The sequence below is a fragment of the Dicentrarchus labrax genome, unplaced genomic scaffold (genome assembly GCF_905237075.1).
Source record: "Dicentrarchus labrax unplaced genomic scaffold, dlabrax2021, whole genome shotgun sequence".
Taxonomy (NCBI): domain Eukaryota; kingdom Metazoa; phylum Chordata; class Actinopteri; family Moronidae; genus Dicentrarchus; species Dicentrarchus labrax.
The window spans coordinates 21312530-21332527 of record NW_026136721.1 but is presented as its reverse complement, the minus strand read 5'-3'; the positions used below and the strand labels follow the sequence as shown (position 1 = coordinate 21332527).

General features: G+C 40.3%; 1 protein-coding gene across 13 annotated transcripts in view; it reads right to left on the bottom strand.

Moving 5' to 3' along the window:
• Positions 1–19998, bottom strand: part of grin2bb (glutamate receptor, ionotropic, N-methyl D-aspartate 2B, genome duplicate b) — a 98075-nt gene that overhangs the window by 72040 nt on the left and 6037 nt on the right. For 9 of the 13 annotated variants that reach the window (XM_051384694.1, XM_051384691.1, XM_051384687.1 and 6 more), the window contains 3 exons: positions 17870–18030; positions 17148–17384; positions 1713–2411 (listed from right to left, as the gene is read on the bottom strand). In XM_051384694.1, the coding sequence (XP_051240654.1) occupies positions 1713–2411; positions 17148–17156 (708 nt within the window). In that variant the 5' untranslated portion in view covers positions 17157–17384; positions 17870–18030. Of the gene's footprint in view, positions 1–1712; positions 2412–17147; positions 17385–17547; positions 17669–17869; positions 18031–19998 lie in introns of those variants that run through there. The other 4 variants (XM_051384692.1, XM_051384696.1, XM_051384697.1 and 1 more) reach the window with 4 other exon arrangements.

The following is a 19998-nucleotide window of genomic DNA, read 5'->3' as shown; positions in this document are numbered from 1 at the left end:
CAGACTGGTTGTGAAAGATCTTGTAGTGTGTGACCCCCCATTGCTGATCAGTCACCTTGTGTGAAAACCACATCAACTTCAAGAATCCTAATTACAAGACTGAAAGTTGCATAGTATGAACTTTAAAAGTCTTGTAGAGTGTCCAAGGCTTAACTTGGTGGATTAAAGGTTTATTTAGACCAAACAAGTGTTGGTGATTGTTGGAAAAACAGTGCAAACTAAAAGTGTGTTTCTGTGTGTTTATCTGGATGGTAAAATTACTGGTTTTGTAAATGGAGTCTGTTCATAGGCCCCATTGTTATCGCCTGAGATGCTGGTGCTCAAGTGCAACATCTAGTGGCAAATGAATTTTGTATGTATAACCTTTCAATATAGCAATATACACCAATCAGCCATAACATTATGACCACTGACAGGTGAAGTGAATAACACTGATTATCTGGTAATCATGGCACCTGTCAGTGGGTGGGATATATCAGGCAGCAAATGAACATGTTGTCCTCAAAGTTGATGTGTTAGAAGCAGGAAAAATGGGTAGCGTGAGGATTTGAGCGACTTTGACAAGAGCCAAACTGTGATGGCTAGATGACTGGGTCAGAACATCTCCAAACTTGCAGCTCTTGTGGGGTGTTCCCGGTCTGCAGTGGTCAGTACCTATCAAAAGTGGTCCAAGGAAGGAAAAGCGGTGAACCGGTGACAGGCTCATGTATCGGACCGCAAAACTAAATTCCCAAAGTCAACAAAGAACTTTTACAATTATAGAAAGTAGCTTGAACCTACTCAACTAATACAAATTAAAACTAAACTAAATATACCTTGAAAACCAAACATACAGTACGTTACTAATGCATTACCCAAGCCAAAAAGACAACTGCAAAGAATCTCTATTGTACATTTATTTTTCCTCCAAGAGGTAGGCTGCATAACAAAAACCCAACATCAGCGTCGTATGGATTCTGTCATTCTTCTGTCAGGGACTCAAACACTGCTAAGCCTATTAACGCAACATTATTAAAGGATGCATTTCAAGGCTATTGTTCCATTTCTGGATAGATTCTTCCCATGCAGTCTGGTTTGTGCCAACTCTCTTGTATCCTGATCCCACAGAGATGTTTTTTTTTTTTTTTTACTTGTTATGTACTCCTTTGTTTCATGCTGTGAGTCCTTTTAGAGTTGAGTCGACTCACTGTCAGGAGCTTCAATATGACGTCAGGCTCACAGAGGAGGTCAATTAACAGCAAAATCAATCAGCAGAGAGGCTGGGTTAGAATGAGAAGCAGCGCTGAGCGGTGAGAGGCTGATGCATCTAATTTTTCCTCTTCATTTCCTTATTATCTTAAATGATCAAAATAAAACTATTATGATTACTTTTATGGATTTGTCATTACCTGAGAAATAAATTATTAAGCTATTTGTTTTCTGTCTGTGTATCTTGATTAAAACTGTTGCAGTTAACATGATTTTGCAGGTTCTTGAAGTTGGTTGTTCAATTTAATTTCAGAGACATGCCCCAAGTATTTTAAAATACGCTTCAGAAATCACATCCAAGAAACCTTATTGAGATTGTTGCTGGATGAAGACGCAACAACTTAAAAAAAGATGTCTATTGCCACTTCACTATTCAATCAATATTTGGTCTTGTTGATTGTGCAGTGTGGTTAAATTATTAATGTACAGTTTTTTCCCCCAAAAATGCAAACAAGTTTTCCTACCTTGGCAGCCATGACCATTGCGGAGCCTCCCCTGATGCCCAGGATGGGGATGTGTGTCTGGGCTGAGATGAAGTCCAGGATCTGAGCGATGGCCTCCTGGTCCGTGTCATCACCAAACACTACGCCTTGCAGAGAGTTCCTCGTCATTTGTGCGCAGATCCGATTGATGATACTCTTCGGGTCGGTCTCATTCATGGTGACCACCTCGACTTTTGGAGGATAAGGGATGTGGAGGAAGTCCTCTTTCTCAAGTCCAACCCCCAGCGTTACTTCACTAGAGTTGCCCACAAGGATTACAGCGATACTGAGTGAGTTGATCAGTTTTGGACTGATTGGGGGAAGAGCTGGTAAGCCAGGAGAGTATTGAGGAGGGATGACAACACCCCTCTGGGTGCTGCCTCCCCTCTGGCCACCTTGTCCCCCTGGGGCACCTCCAGGCCCCGTACCTGGACCTCCACCTCTGCGAGACTCGCAGACGGGCAAGAGGAGTATGGAGACGAGGATCAGTGAGAAAGACAAGGAGAGGAAGGGCAGGGTCACTCGAGGCTGAGAATAAGGATGATGAGGCGGCTGGTCTGGAGGAGGAGGCGGTGGAGGATGATGGGGGGAGGAGGAGGGGACGACGAAGCGCTTGTCTTGAAGACGGGAGGGAGAAGGGTGGAGGCTGACAAGCATTGTGGAGCAGTGTAAATGCCGTCCCTGGAGGGAAGGAGAGGGAAAGAGAGACAGTGGAAAATTATGTAGACTTCAGATTTGACCCAAAGTAGAAAAACATTAAAACATGAATGTGTAAAGTGTAAAAATCTCCAATTTCAAGTCCAACCTTTAAATTTGCTGGGTTGATATCATCTACCTCAAAATCCAGTACGCTCATTGAAAGATATAGCTGTGTTATTTTACTATCAAGTAAAAGAGGACTGGAGAAACTAATGCCACCTTTAGTCATATTCTTTGGTCTTTTAGAAAATCATACAAAACAAAATGGAGCATATCATCAGGTTTTTGTTCTGTATTAATCATTTTGTAAATTGGAGCAAAAAGAGCTAACCTTTGTGTGTACAAAAACACTTAAATTAAATGATTCAACTATGTTAACTATTCATTTATGTTAATATCCTACTAAATCAATAATCAGTTTGCTCTATTTTTATATACTGTATGTATTTCAGTCAGACAACTCATATTTGAAATGTTTATTACAGCAGTATAGCATATTTAGATTTTGGCGTCTAGGCTCCGACCTCATTATTTCCTGCAGATATGTTTACATAGAGATATTGGGGAGTGATGAGCAAATACCCTTAACCCCTAGCCGGAGCCTACAGGTGGATGCTGGGGTGGTGGTGGGGCTTACAGTGCAGCAGGCAGCAATAGCTTAGAGAGCAGCAGCAGCAATACGGATGCAGGGCAACAGCAGCATTGACAGAGCAGAGGGAGAGCTGGGAAATTGTGCAGTTTAAATAGACCGCCAGATTGGAAGGGTGCGCTTGGTTAGTGATTATGGAATAAGGCATGTCATGTGTGTAATCAGCGCAGCTCGAGTTGACTGCATGAACTAGCTCGCAGACTTCGCTCCATTCATGTCTATATGAATTTATCCATCCTTTAATTTCTTTTTTAACCTCTTTTTTCTTCTTATCTGATGGATACACATTGGGTAGAGCATGTTTTACTAACTGAAAAAATATTCTGTAATCACACCATCGCTGTTGCCTTGATGTTATGGATAAAACCAAAAAAGAGTATTTTAAAACTCCGGGATCTTAAAAAACACTGATGACTCAACCCCTTAATTGCCAAACTAAGTGACCCACATAGCCGGGTATCAAACCACACACTGAGAGACGCCTGCAAGGTCTCATAGAGCATCAAGTGACAACGCCACATCCATTATACTGTGCTATGACTTCCTTGGAGGAACCCTGTGGCACACATCAAAGACGAAGCGGGAAAGAGATAGTGAGTTATGTGTGTGTGTGTGTGTGTGTGTGTGTGTGTGTGTGTGTGTGTATGTGTGTTTGAGAGAGTGAGGACAGCACTGGGTGCATTTTGACAGATTGACAGCCTCACAGCTTCATGGACTAGCTGCCAGGCTAAGTGACCATTAGACACTCAGACTGGGCTCGACTGAGTCTCTTTCTCCCCTTTTTGTCTCTCCACCCCCCAGCCCACCCCGCCCCTCCCACTATGCTTTCATTACTTTTACCTTCCAAACCTGTTTTCCTTCAGTTGCTCCCTCCAACCTTCTGAGATCCCTTTGCTGCTCTTTGAAGTCAATGGCAGACCTATTATTTACAATTATTGCTATTATTTACTGCTCCCCTATTAGAAGCCATACAAAGAGCAGTGGAGTAGAGCAGAGAGGAGAAATTATGGAGGAAGGGGAGAGGAGAAAGAAAGTGAGAGAGAATGGGAGAGGCAGGGTGAGAGATGTAAGCAGAGGGAGGTGACAGGCTCGGAAAAACACAATTAGTCATAGCTTGATGTGAAAATTGTGGTTTCTTACTCTGTGTGCATGTGTGTGAGCGCACGCACATACAACTGTATCGGGAGTTCAAATTTGGGAGTATTTTCTGCGTAGATAAAGACGAGGAATCTTAATGAGTATATGTTCATGCTCATATTGTAAATTAAGCACAGAGGAGCACTTTAGGAGAGGGATAAATGAAGGGCAAAGAGTAAAAAGCTTGTTCCTCTTCTTTTTTCCACCTTTGCTAATCTTTTATTTATCAAGCACCCCATGTGTTGTGGAGCTGATCCAGTCAGCAGCAAAAACAAAAGTCCAAAGGAAACAAAGGAGAAAGAGAGAAGTTGTGAGGAGAACTGAAATCTGACAGAGGTAGAAAAACAGCGACAGAAAAGAAAGGAGTAATCTGTGAAATAGGGCGAGCACAAAGAGAAGAGGCCGGACAGTTTGGAAAATCAGACGAGGAGGAAATGTGATCTCCACATAAAAACAGTTTGTCTAAAAGGTCTAATTACCAGAGGTTTGTCAGGCTTAATTGCAGGTGCACATGCTAATTGTAAAGGAGCTGAAGAGAGAGAGAGAGAGAGAGAGAGAGAGAGAGAGAGAGAGAGAGAGAGAGAGAGGAGGAGGAAACGAGTGGGAGGAAGGCAGCAGAAAGAAGAGAAGTGGAGAGAGAAGAGTGGGGTGAGGGAGAGAATAAATAGAGACATACACAAAAGAGATGGAGGTGGAGGAAGAAACAGCAATAAGAAACCCAGAGGAGGGAGGGAGGGAGAGAGTGAGGGAGGGAGGTGTGGAAGGGAGGTGTGGAAGGGCCAACACAGCTGAGGGAAAGATGAAAAGAGGACATGATTAGCACAGGATGATAGAAGAAGAGTCAAGGGTGAGGAGGAGGTTAAAGAAAACTAAGCAAGGAGGAAAGAGATAGTCTCAATCCGCAGCTTGTTGAAGAAAAAAGGATAGAAATTTTGCAAAAGGGCTGATGAATCTACTGAGAGGGGGGCACCGGAGGGAAACTACAAGAAAAAAATCTTTAAAATAATACAAGAAGTGTGACAGTAAACTAGGGAGCAGAGAGAGACCCATTCGGATATGCGTTTCTGTATAACAGCAGTGCTCGGTTTCCATAGTAACAATTCAAATATGCCTCCACATAACACCCTGATGGACAGGAAGATATACACAACTTGCACACTCGCACTAATTCATGCAGTTCACTACATGCAGTGCGTGCCCTCTCCTAATAATACACAATTTACTTTTATCTAAGCTGGCGCATATTGCTGCGCCGACTCTCACTGACAAAAATAAAACGCTTGTAACATAAAATAAATAGCACAGTGCCTTAGCACAAATGTGTGCACGCACACCCACACGGACACATGCGAGTTAAGTTAATGCTCTCCTGCAGATAGAGATGATCCACTGCTCCGCCTTTTAGTGTACCTCACATTAAAAATGAATCTCCTAAAGGGCTACAGGCAAATAAACAGAAATAACACGATGGAGGGAGCATCCAGCCGGCAAACAGACTGAACAGGAGCTGCTCCAACATTTGGACTAATCAGACCTACATACAAAACATCTCCATCTCATTAACGGCCCCCAATTGATAACATTTAAATGCAGGGGGTGTCAAGAGTGGATCATATACTCACAGCATAATAGAACAAAAGTAAACCATCTAACACTGCATCGACGAATCCAAGTTGACATATACATTTATGTGCTCTTGTGTGCCCATTACACCACTTACACAGTAATTACAATAACATATGGAGTGCAGGGAAAACATGCATAAGTGCCGATGAACGGCTACACAGAACACCCACATGTGCGCATTGCTTGTATCCAGTAATTTACTGCAGACGTGACTAACCTTCTACCCTGTGCTCCAATGAAGACACACATGCATGAACACTGAGCTGGCAGTGGTTTGAACGTTCACACTGCAGGTCAAGTAACTGACATCTGAGCCCTTCTGATAGCATATAGGGCTTTTGTTTTTCCAACAAGAGCAGACTTGCTTGTCCTTATACCCGTACAGGCAAAAATACACACACACAGACACACACACACAAATGCACACACAGTCAGGTTCATGTGCATACAGCAGGCCCTGGGTTAAGCTGGATCATGCCAATAAGATGGAGGCATCAGTCACACTTAACATTTACAAAGAGCATTGATCACAGAACTCTGTCAAATGGCACAAACCACCAATAGAATAACCAGAGCTGCTTGAAACGCGTAGCTGCACACACTCTCACACTCATGGACTTCCAATCTGCCAATAAAGATTCCACATGATCAATGAACCGCGGGCCTCAGTCAGCTCATCAGTTCCCACAGTAATGAATATATGTGGACACCAATGGTCAGATGTTTTTTCCTGAGATATATATATAGAGGCTCCAAGCAGCTGCCTGAGAAACATTAAAACTGAATCTGCCACGCTATTTAAAACTCACGTAGGCCATCGTTATCAGGCTCTACTATATCCCTGGAGACTTGATGTGGTGGGCTGCGCTGTATAGCGTTTGAAAGGCATTGTGGATAACATAAGCTGACAGGCATATCTATTAAGGAGCCCATTTACATTCAGTGGGCGGTCAGTTACAGGTAAGAGTGGTACTTTTGTCATCTCCACTGAATCACACACCGCATCATACATGATTTATAAATAATAACAAATCAACAAATAACAATGTGCTTTAATAAACAATAAAAAGGCATTTTAACACTACTATAGCTTCAATATATGCGCTCAGTGTGACCTGACAACCATAAAAAAAACTGAAAAATCTTTGAGAGTTGAGTGTTTTCATTTCATTTAAAAGGTCCAGATATCCCCCGAAGAGATGCCACAGCAGGTGACAATGTTTGACATTTCAGTTTACTGTCACAGCTTCAATATATAATCAATAATTCAAACAGTATTTTATTTTATTAACTAGAAACTGGTTTTTACTACAAATCCACCCAATATGTATCATGCCTTGTGGGTATGACACTAGAACCATTTCGGTTCTTTCTTTAAAAGAGTAACCACGTGTCACCATAAAGGCATTATAATCTTAGGGTAAAATGGACTGTTGTCTTTATATTCAACATCTATCCAGCTGACGGGCGAGTAAATTGTCTCACACATCACAGTGTCCAGAGAGGACTGTAAGAACACACAGTAAGAAGCTGGTATTCAAATTCCAATGTGGGTGACCTTTGCATACAATAAAAGGCAGCAGGAGAAAATAAAATTACATTTTGTTGACTTTACAAAAGACAGCATCCTCTGGGTTTAAGCACAACATTATGTTATAGCTGTAGCTGTGGCAAACAAAATAGTTAAAGATGAAGAGAGTAGAGTCTGTGGCCTCTAAAATGGCATGTGTGCATTCACTGGTGTAAGACTGAATCCCATAGTTCCTTTTTGTTTACTCTTATTCAATAAAACATCTATATTTAATAACAATATTGTCGGTGAGTGGACGGTAAGTATTAAATCACTTGCACTAAAAGTACTGATGTTTTCTGTTCTGTTCTGGTTTGTTTGGTTATTTTGGTGAATGACGTTCATTTTGATGTGTCAGTCAGAGCTGTGTGACATTGTTGTGTTCAGTCAGGTAATCAGACATCATGCAGCTATAATGACTCTCCTGCAGAGGTGGTGGAAGCCAACAAAAGTTCTATTTACATCCTCTGTAATTATTCAATTCACACTCAAAGTCAACTGTCAATGTGAGCTGAACATTTGCAGTAAAATATACATCTATATATATACATATTCTTCACTATACTGCTATAGTAAAATGCCAAATATATCATACTGCTGTTAAAAACTACATACAAACATATTTTGGCATCAAGCCCTTAACAATCACATCAAAGGATAAGGCTGGTATTATGCTATATTTCATTACATATTTTTCTTATTGTCAACAAATCTTATGAAGCCTTGTGTTATTGTGAGGTGAGACATGACACATGAACCAGGAGAACAGATCTATATCTGCTTATTAGAGCCAAAAAACAGTGATTTATAATACTCTGATACAGCATTTTACAACAAAAATGAAACTTGCTTTCAGGATGATGCTGTGTTGTGGCCCAAAAGCAACCTTTTTTACCGGAGCCCTTCATTTTGGCACCCAGCTGTGTCACTGAACTGTCCTCATTCAAAGTGAAAAAAAGTCCTGGCCCAAAGGCCTTAGTTAGACTCTCAACACTTTCCAACTTTCCTACCCTGTCCGTGACTCACAGCACCAAGCCCATTTGTGCCAGCAGAAGAGGTAAATCTTTAAAAAGTACTCAGTAATTTCCTAAAACAGATGGGCACTGAAGTTTTTAGCAAACATTACTCAACAGTAGTAAACAGAGCATTTCTCGGGGACTATTTTCAGCTGTGGATTAATACACATTTGGTGGCCTGATGAGTGTTACAGCAGCAGGACAGCTTTTTTCAAATTGACTAGAAATAAATTACATTGGCTATTTTAATCGTAATGAAGGTACATGTCGCCCGACGCAACAGTGAGTCTATATGTTTCGAATGGAGGTCTATGGCACAGAGGAATGAACTATATCAGACTTACGCTACACGGACAATACTATCGATTCACTGTTGTTGTTTTGGTCTTTTTATAAGATTTGTTGACATTGACAAAAATATAGAATGTCACCAGGCTTTTCCCTGAAATCATGCTGATTATTTTGGCTGCCTAAATATTGTTAATTTAGTAACAGCAACAAAAAGAGACAAAGATGGAGACACTGTTATAGAATTAGTAGCAAAGCAGTGTATGAAAGAGAAAACATATAGTCAGGGGTATATATATATATATATAAACACAGTAAACAGTGTGTACTGCAATAGCATGTAACATGTAGTATTATTGGAGTGTCTTCTATTGAATAATCTGACACTGCACTACTGTCTTGTAGAAGGGCTAGAATGGCTGGAAAAATCACTAGTTTATTGAAGAGGGTCTTGGGTGTTTCATTAAGTGCACTTAAGTCTGGTCAAGAATCCTCTCTCTGCTAATTGCACTTATAATGAGACGAACTACGGATCTCTACTGTCGTATTGAGGCTGCTCCGGGTCTCTAAATAACATTATATGGTCTCATCATCAGAGGCAAATAAACTGACAGAAACAGGAGAGAGGACACATACAGATTTCCAGCACACACACACACACATATACACACAAACAGTGCTATACATAGGCCCACATATATACACAACAAAATATACACACTCGGAGGCGCAGGGATGAAGAAAACGCAAGGTTGAGGCAAGAGCCATCTATTCCCCAAAGTCTTCATTACCTCATTGAAGCCATTTATTCCACTGAGGTTGTATCTCCTGCTCTGGACTTAATTTAGAAGCAAAGTGACGTGTCCCTCTCTGCAGCAATACAGGGGTCTTTACAGCCTCAGAGGGTCTGGACCACCACTGTTTCATAGCTAAACAGTGCATGTAGGGCTACACCATGCCTGTATCTCTACAATGTGTCACAAGAGTCTATGCCAGATATTGGTTTCCAGCCTGTTTCTTTCTTTTCTAAAGGGTATTATAACTCACTCTGATACAATGTGTTACCCCTTGTTATCTGAAGCAGCGCAGTCTATAAAGAGCCAGTCACACGCCTCTTTTCAGCCTCAGCCTGTAATGTATTTTCTCAGGTTTCTTTCACTGGCCTTTATGAAACGTTGAAACATGATACTGGAGCTTTCTATCCACATTCTAGGCCAATTTGGTATCTACTACTTTACTTGTGGCCAAATGTGAGTGCTTTTTCCTTTCATAGCCTATGGCGCCTAAGACTCAAGAGACTAGTTGTAATGAAAAACTTTGTCTGTTTCATAATTCCTCTTAATTACCCGAGGCCTCGCACTGGCCAAAAGCCTTTGTAGTCCCCCACGAGGCATCCTTACACCTCGGCCTGCACCTGTAGCTGCACTGCCTGCGAGCAAGCCCTATGTGCCAGGCCATGTCATTTTGTTGAACTGATTGTGTTATTGAAGTGTTATGCAAATAATATACCCTGACTGGTATATACTGATAACAAACATCAAAGAAAGCACACTTTTGATGTGTCTTAGAGCAAGGCTACATGATCTAATGACATTTCAGTCACCACAAACCCCTCTGGGCCCGGTTTTCACGGGTGTGCAGAGACACATATTACGTGTAAGCCTATGACATGTTGCTATTTCTCTATTCTTGAAATGCTCTTCATTCTTTTTTTTTTTTTGGTTTGTGTCCTGCAGAGTGTGCACGGCTTAACAAATGGAAATTCAAAGGGATAGATCTATTATCAACACAAAATTACATCTTATGATATTTTGGTGATTCAATAAGATGAACCAAACTAAATACGTAACAGAAATGTGTGCCAGTTGGAGAAAAATCCTGAATAAATTATATATCTTTAATCAGTAGCCATAGTTAGTCCTACATCAAAAATGAAGACAATGTTACCACAGTTCAGGTTTTGTACTAAGCAAAAGATAATTGGTGATTTGTGTATCATCATTATATATAGAAAACATGCTGACTGGGTTTAAGTATCCCCACTAATATAAACTCAACCTGGCTTTAGCTGTGTATTTGTGGTGAGGTATATTGATATCTTTTTAACTCTCCATTGTGTGAGCCAAGCACATAAGGCACCAATGTAATCTGCAAAACACAGTTTAAAAGGTTTGACAAGTGATGTGACTGCCTGGGCATTCATTATTAATAATTACTACTACTATTTTTAATCCACTTTTCCAAACCATTTTGTGCACAGCTTGATGTCTCCATCGTTGAACAAAAATAGTAGACCTTGAGCATGTGACCTGATTACAAGGTTAAAAACGGTGCAAAGATCAAAACACAAATGATAAAATTATTATTTATAACTAATTCAATTTATATGAAGTTTATGTGTCATTTAAAACAAACTAAACTAAAGTGCATCAAATTGAGCATCCACAGAGTTGTTAATCTGGACTGGACCAACAGCTCTATACAGCAGCTGGTCCTGGTTCTCCACTCTTCATCAAGTCTCTCAGATAATTAACCACCGAGCATCTCATTCATTATCAGCACAACCACACAAGATTGTATGAGCGGTAAATCATGATTTGGGGCTTTCCTTTAAGTGGATCTACTGATTCTCTATAAACTGCCTCATCTAAAAAAACATTTCTTGAGATTCGTCGCTGATAACCTGAAAACACAGAACTGATTACGTCCTCAACTTGCTACTTTTTGTTAGCAAAGGTATCATGAAATTGTTTTGAAATATAAAGAATTCAGTTCCAACAATTTAAGTTTTGTCAGATAATGCCATATTATAATACACAGCTTCAGTTGTTGGGATCAGACTGAGAGGGGTTTTAAACTCTTGGTTATGAAATGGTTGTTAAACAATTAATATTAAACCTGTTTTGTAAATGTATTTGTAGCATTATTGTGTTAGTGTATGTACACTCAGAGTGGTCACTTTATTAGGTAAACCTGTAAAATCTAATGCAATCCAATACAACAGCTCAGCCATAAATTCTACCTTTACAATGATAATATTGTTTCTTAATAAAATAATAATACAATTCTACCTCTAAAAAAAAAAGAAAATTAATTTTGATTAGTTTCTAAGTGGTGTTGTCTGTGCTGGCGTTGGTGTATTTATCCTGGGAGTGTGAAATTATATTAAAGCCTAATATATATATACTTACACACTACGAAAACATTAAGTACTACTCTGGCAGCTACATTTTCACCAACTAAGGCTGCATTATTATTATGATTATTTTCATTCTCGATTGATCTGGCTGTTATATTCTTGATTCTAGAGATAAATAGTGAAAAAGCCTTTCATAATCTCCTAAAGCCAGAAGTGACATCTGACAAATTTCTGGTTTTGTCCAGCTAACATTCTGAAAACCCAAAGATTTACAAAGATATCAAAACAGAGAAGATGGAACTCGGAAATAATGGGCATTCAAAAATGCTTGAAAAATTACTTTAATTAATTTTCTAATCATCTCAACCTTTCATCCAACATGAACCTAGAACATTTGTTTCAAGATCCAATTGCACAGACCTGATCCAACACCAATAAATCTCAGTAATATAGGCCCACACACTCCCCTCCACTTAGGCCTAAATGTGGAACCAGAGCCCCAGACACATGTCCTCTTTTTCTCTTTCCTCACCTCCCAATTTACAGCCCCCCCAAAAACAGCTCTTCCCCACTGAGCTTGTGTTGATCCTACATGTCTGAGTCTGTGTATGTGGAGGGACAATTTCCTCCTCACCTCTGCCGATGTCTGCTCTCCAAACCCACTCCCAGTCTCAAGTCACGGCTAATTAATTGACAAGTTGCCCCCACTGAGGGTCAAATGGAGACAGATTCATTGACACCTGCAACAGACGCAGCAAACACAGCCACTAGAGATGTCAAATAGCTACCACCTGCTAATAGCACTGCTAAAAAGTCGTGAAATATCAACAAGACGACAGAGCAAGCAGTGCAGAAAAATCAGATTTTGACATAATAGTTTTTCTGAAGGTTCCCTTATAAAAACAGTAATTTTACTGTTACTTCCAACTCCCAGTTTACACAAATGAATTACCTGCCAACAAGATCTGAACCTGTCAAGATTTCCTCCTAACAGAAGTAAACTAAGACTGTTGATGGGAGCTATTTCTTCCTCTGATTCATTCAAATGATTTTTTGTTCCCCTTTTTTCTTATCATCCCCTCTTAGTAAAGCCATCTGCACGACATGATTTCTTGTGAGTCCTGATGTCTGTTTCTTGTGCGCTGTTTGAGGACAGTATCATCAAATATTACTCAATCTCGCTGAGCCATCCTCCTCATCTCCTCATCTCCGCACCTTGACCCTTTTCTCAGCCTGTAGATCTTGTCTTTTGTTCCATCTGTCTCCTCCATCCATCAGAAAGACTATAAGAAAAAAATTATCTGACTCTCTTCCTTGACTGTCAGTGGAAGAGCTTCGAAAAAGCCTCCCTTTGGCATGATAATTAAAGTGAGGAAATGCCTGCATGTGCGAGCCCAGACGTTGATCATGTTATTAGAGAACATGTAAAGGGTGAGATCTGTGGTTGTAGTTCTGTCGCTGATGCCTCAATGGAAAATAACTTGCATATCTATATCTACAGTTTGTGTAAGCAGAGCCTGCACATACAGATATCAGCGGTAACACCAAGAGGCTGTGCAATTTGGGTAGAGGCAGCATCACAGCGCTGGGCCCCCTTTTCTCTATTCTTAGCTCTCCTCCTTCTCTCACTGTCACACATGACTAGGTATAGAAGAGGAGAGGTAGAAGAGGCATCTTGAGATTCTGACAAAAATGGGATCGTATTTACTCTCTAGTTTATTAAATACTGTCTGTCTGGACTGCCTTTTTTTGAACTAATATTTAAACATGAGGAAAATTAACATTAATCTGTAACCATCTGTATTCGAATTAAACATTCACAGTGAGTATAAGCACAACAGGCTATGCTTCGTGGGGTGTGTTTGTTAAATGCACTGTCCATCTGACCCACTGTGTGCCCTGTTCCCACTCAGTCAACTAAGCTATTGCCGTTGTCTCGTTGTTAAAGCAAAATGGAGAAAATTACGTGCTGAACTAAACAGATGATTACAACATCAAACCCTCGGAAAACTGATGCATTTTGGACTTTACAACTAAAATCATGGATGGTTGCTGACTCTGTTAAATGCATCTGCCCTACTGTAACATTAGTTCGTCACTCAAGTAGGGCACTGTGACTGAATGAAGTACATTGATTTTACAACATAGTTTAATGTAAGGTTACATGGGTTGTGTTTGGATTAATTATGTATAGTGTGTCTTCTTTGTTCAAACTTGATATTTTGTTTTAATGGTAATTTTTTGTCATCTTGAAAGATGTTTGAAGTAGTTTGTGCTGCTGTTGAACTGCTTTGCTTTCTTTGAAAATTGTTTCTTTTTGTCTACAAAATAATAATAATAATAATAATAAACACCTCCCTAAACCTCCAAAACACTCAAAACGGAACATTTTAACCTTCATGATTAAACTGATGCATTGCAGCCAATTATACATAATGTCTGATGTATTATGTTTGTACTATTTGTTTTGTTGTTTGGTTAAATGGTGTGTTTTGTTATGTATGTGTAACAGTATACAAGACAGTAATTTCAGACGCAACTCTGACATCAAACTGAAAACAAATAAAGGAAGCTGTTGTATCAAACTGAAATTATGCTTCTGGAAAGATACACGTAAACATCTCTGCAAGCCTGTGCAGATAAAGGTGGTATGGATATAATAGAGGAGCTGACACACACACCTACCAAATCTCAACAATGAGTTGTGTAGACCTGCACGTCAAGCAAGCAGACTGGTTGATCCAACTCACTGTTGAGGAGCAGGTTGGAAACAGTGAAATAAAATAAGTTTCACAAAGTATAAAAGAAAGGTCCACGTGAACAACCCCCGTGCCCTCTGCCGATGTGCAATCCAGAGAAGCCTGGTTCAGGCTTTACACTGCAATGGTTTAAGGAAAACTGGTAACTGAGATAATACTACACTCTTTTTTATATTGTGCTGCGTGGATCATTTCTTCAAATATCTGCAACTGACAGAGGTATTTCTGAGACATTGTGTAACTACTTTGCACTTCTCTCCCTCCCTCTTTCTCTCTTTCTCTCTCTCTCGCTCTCTCTCTCTCTCTCTGAGTAAACAATAAACACCAGGCTGCTCAGCACCTGTAATCCTTCAACGACTCAATCAACATTTGTAAAGCTGGTCACATGAGGCTCGTATCCAAAACTGACTCAGCCGGCTGTCTGCTGTGAGTCCCAGCGTCAACATCTCGACGCCCATATATTCATGACACTTCACTGCCGCCACTCTGTTCACGCTCCACCGATCAAAACAGGGACCACGCCGCCCGCCTGACAAGAGAGCCGACGCTTGGATCCAGTAATCCCTTCTACCCAACCCACTCTCCAAAGACATGCAGCATCACGACGCTGCAACAACACACCATTCCCAGGCCTTGTTGCTTACGCACTCAGAGCTACATCTGTCTACAAAGCTGCCTTCTTCATCCACTGTCAGCGAAGCTCCCTCTGGATTTACCGCCTGCGCCTGGATCTTTTCCCGTCTCTTTTTCTGTCTGCCACACCTTAACCCCTTGCTTGCTCTCAGTCATGTTCTCTCCTCTCTTTTTTCCTTTTAGATGGCTAATCTGCCCCAGAAACACAGTTCACGTGCAACCATTTCAAGCCAGCCTTGTCAGCCAGTACCCAACTGTTGAGATTGGAAGGTGAAGTTTTGATCGAAATATTGTGGTGAGGAATTCGGGGGACTGTAGAGCAAGAGAGTCTGAGCAGCATATGTGAGTCAGAATAGAGTAGGTCTGTTTCGGTGTTGAATCTGGTGTGTTGTGAAGGAGGGACACAACCAGCTGTCACACACCTCCTCTAAGTCACGCTTCAACATCATAATTAGATAGTTACATCAGATCCTGAGTCGGTGGATGCAAATGTGGACAGGCTCAGTTTAGATTTGTGAGCATTAACTAGTCTCGCCCAAAACAATGCAGCCAAGAATCTAATCTGCGATGCCACCAAGAGACAAATCCTATATTGGCAGCAGTCGGACGTTGTGACAGAAAGCAGGATTTTTGCACTTTTTCTGTTGCAAAAATATCCATGCAAGCGATGAAAATCACAGTAAAAGTTAAAACACGCTTTTTCCGTGTGTCTAAAAGTTCATTCTACGCTCATGAACGCCATGTGTGAATTCTCCTTTTGAGCTGATATTGCTTTATTTCCTCGCATGTACTCTCTGTCACACTGCCTCTTAGACAAGTCTTTCCATTATCTTTACACGCCCCTCCAACTTTTAAATGCGCCTTTTATCAGTCAAACTCCTGAGCGGCTGCTGAAAGGAGCACAAGCTCAGCAATAAAATAGGCTGCAGCTTCCCCACTCTCTCGCTTTATAAAGTTACTATTGTCTAGACCTGTTTTCCCTTGTGAAGCAGCACAACTCGCCGTTTTGATGAGCTTATTGAAGCTACTGCCTCGTTATCCCTTATCTCAACACTGGGCTCCCTCACAGAGCACTGCAAGAAAGAATGTGTGACGAAAAAGGACAATTTGAACTTTTGAAATTTGAATGTTTTTCCTCATCCTCTCGTCCTTCCCTTTCCTTGTCCTCTGTTGGTCTTGCTCCTAACAAAAACACTGCCATAGGCCTCTACACATACATTTAAAGATCAATATTTGGTCAAGGTCAGATCCTTGAGGCTATTATCTCAAGAAGCACCAGATGTGTCATAACAAATTACACAATGTTGTATTATCTAATATCCAACAAGAAACATCTGCAGATGTGTTAATGACCCTTTATTTACACCTCCTATGTGCATCGTTACATGACCTGAAATTATCACAAGTGAGGACAATTTCTGTGGTTAAATTAAGGTTCAATTAATGGACTGCAGCTGGAATGATAAGTCGATTATCTAATTGTTGGAAAAATATTAAGCAATTAAGGTAAATATAATTAGGCATTTCCAGCTTGTTAAATGTGATAATTTGCTGCTTTTCTCTCCGAAGACAGATTTTGGGGTTTTCTACTGTTGGTTGGACAAAACGTCACCACCTTGGACTCAACTGTGACGGCATTTTTTTTTCACTATTTGCTGACGATTTATAGTCAAAACAATGGATTGATTGATTTTTTTAAAAAGTCAAAAAAGTCTATAGATTCATGAATAATGACAATAATAGCCCAAGTTCGGACCATTTCTGATACAATAAGTTTGAAGCAAAAGTTCAACTGAATTTCACCTCCGAAAGTAAACAGTGAGTGGATTTCTGCAAACAAAAAGTTTGAGGAAATGTTCAGACACACAAAGACAATCCAATTACACGAATCACTGGCCTACCTTGAACATTGCCAGCCCGGATCTCCTCTCTGCTCTTCAGAACTGGCATGATGGAGTGATCTGGGATTCGACTCCTCCTCTCATAGCCTCGGATGAAGGGATGGTAGACAGATGAAGTCACGCACAGAAGACTGAGGTGGGGTCTTGCGGGGCGAAGGGATGAGCGGTCTCTGGTTGGATGAGGGTGGAGGTGGGTGACGCTGGGGCGTTATCAATGTCGAGTGGGAGGGGAAACGACTGTTTTTAAAGTGAAATAATATGTACAAAATTTACAATAATGAGCATTAAATCATTGATTCAAATTCTGTTAGTGTAAACATGAAGACTGTACTTTGAGGTGCATCGCTTAGAAAATATTTTACATATAAAAAAGATCCATCTACAGAGAAGTAGAGCTAACCTGGTGGAAATATGCTTTTGACTCTGATCTTAGAAGAATTTAAAAGTTGACCATCGACTCAAAATGTCAGCGTGCGTGTGAACTCAAAAGAAACTAAAACATGATAGATGGTGAGTGATGAAGGGGCGTTCTTTCATTCGTCTCTTTCCATCCGATTCTCTTCCCCCTTCCTCCAACGCTGGCGCTACAGCTTGCCGAGGTCTCCTCCCAGAAGTCTGCGAGTGTGTGAACACAGTTGCCGTGGAGATGAGGAGATGAGCAGCAGTACGTGTGTGTGTGTGTGTGTGTGTGTGTGTGTGTGTGTGTGTGTGTGTGTACGTACTCCTCTTCTTCTTCTTCTTCTTCTTCTTCTTCTTCTTCTTCTTCTTCTTCTTCCCTCCCCTTCCTTCTTCTTTGGCTTTCTTTCACTCCTTGCCTTCGCTTGCTTTAGCCAGTCATGATCACCGGTTTGCCGGCCCGCTCTGCGCTCTTCTCTTCCTCAGTCTGAAGGAGGGAAGAAGAGGAGGACAGACTCAGATGGCAGAGTATGGCTGTGGATGGATGTGTTGTTGGTGAAGGCTGAATGCCACTGTGTACACAAGTCAATTGCCTCTGAGGTCAAGGCTTAACTCAGTCAAGCTGCTGTGTCTACATGCCCCCTTTCACTGCAATCTGAATGTGTTGAACATTGTTGCCTAGTAATATTACTGTGCTGTTTTCTTTGCAGGAGATGCTCACAGCGCTTTTGTTCTATACTTGTTTTAATCCAGTGTTTCTTAAACTATGGGTTCAGACTCAAAGTGGGTCGTGTAGCTTTTGTGAGTGCGTCCCAACGTGAAATCCTGGAATGTAAATTACAGTAGGTCAGTCATTAGAGATGTTTGCCATTCTTTTCATATCAAGGTAGCTGTTCTTTATTATCTCTGGTTATATATTGGGGCAATTTAAGTGCTTTATGGCTTCTGAGCTTGGGCGTATGTTTGTTGTATCATGTGATAAAGTACTGTGATTTGTCAGGTAGTAGATTCACCCCAAACTGACATTCTTCTCTGGTTATTTAATCTTCAAACAGTTTCTAAATTGATTTTCTTCCACACAATTTACTGTGTCACAATATTACCGTATCAATATCGCAATATTTTATTAATTAATGAAGAAAATAATCGACAAGTGAATGAATAATTAAAATAATTGGTAGTTGCAGCTACAATAATGTATGTTCTGTCTAATGTTTAATCCTTTAAGTCTTTAACAAATCAAAGGAGTCATCACTTTAACATGGATATGCTCACGGGGATACATCTGTAGCTGTGTGTGTTTATCTGTGTATTTTGAGGAAGTCGGATATGTAGGTATACACAATTTAGCCTTAGGAAAATTGTCAGAGGATATCTGCATGTGTAGAATTTTAATCCTGTCTGGCAGTGTAATGAATTATTCATTCAACAAATTTTATTTACAAAAAAATCCATCTTTCTCTCTGACTCCCTCAAAGTCTAATGATCTCCGACTCTCATAATAGTATTAAAATGACACTGATAGCTTGACTCATGCAGAACAATACAATATATCTTTAAATAAGCCACAAATAAACAACTGAATAAGGCTTGTTTGTTTCGTCCCCTCACTAGTTTAGGAATCAATGCGTTTTCTAAATGTTGAATTGTGATATTTTGGTATGAGTTAGGTATGTATATACATTAAAACCTTACTTACTTCCTTACTTCAGTAAGTTTCATCTTTTGTTTTATGGACAACAGTGTTTTGTGTTACTGATATGTCTTAATGACCCTAAATGCTTCATCAGACTGAACCCCGAGAAGAGCATGCCCTTTTAAGCCTTTATGTACAAACTGCTGTGTCCCATCACTCTGTTGAAAGAGGCCCTAAATCATTTAGACTGTTTGGGTTTTAAGACAGTCAACTTTTAGGGCAGGGGCCCACTCTTTCACTAATGGTGAACATTTAAGAGGAAGCCCCTCATATGTATATGTTTTAAGTTCATATGAGCAAAGAAATCTGATAACACTAAGTGACAGCAGAGTGTATGTTGAATTGGTACTCTCTGTTGTTGATGCGTGAAGAATTAAAGAGTGAATTCAGTTTGTTCTAGTTTTTTCTAATCATATTTAGGATAATTTAGCCATTGTTACATAGCTATTTAGATGATTAGCTAGTCAATTAACAATTACTAACTCAAAATAACACCTCTGGTTGTAGAAAAGCTAACACAGCATTGGATCACGAAGGCAATATATAATACACTCTGAGACATAAAGCCTAGTATGTCATACAGTATATAGTGTACAGTGTGCTTATTAAGGTCATGCTGGAGAGTCTGATACAGTAAAGCTGGTGTGTGAGTCACATTAGATCTGTGATTCATTTTCAGAGATCTGTTGCAGATCCATCGAGCAGGAAACAAGAGATGTAATGGAGGAGAAGGAGGAGGGCATCAGCATATCATTGGTT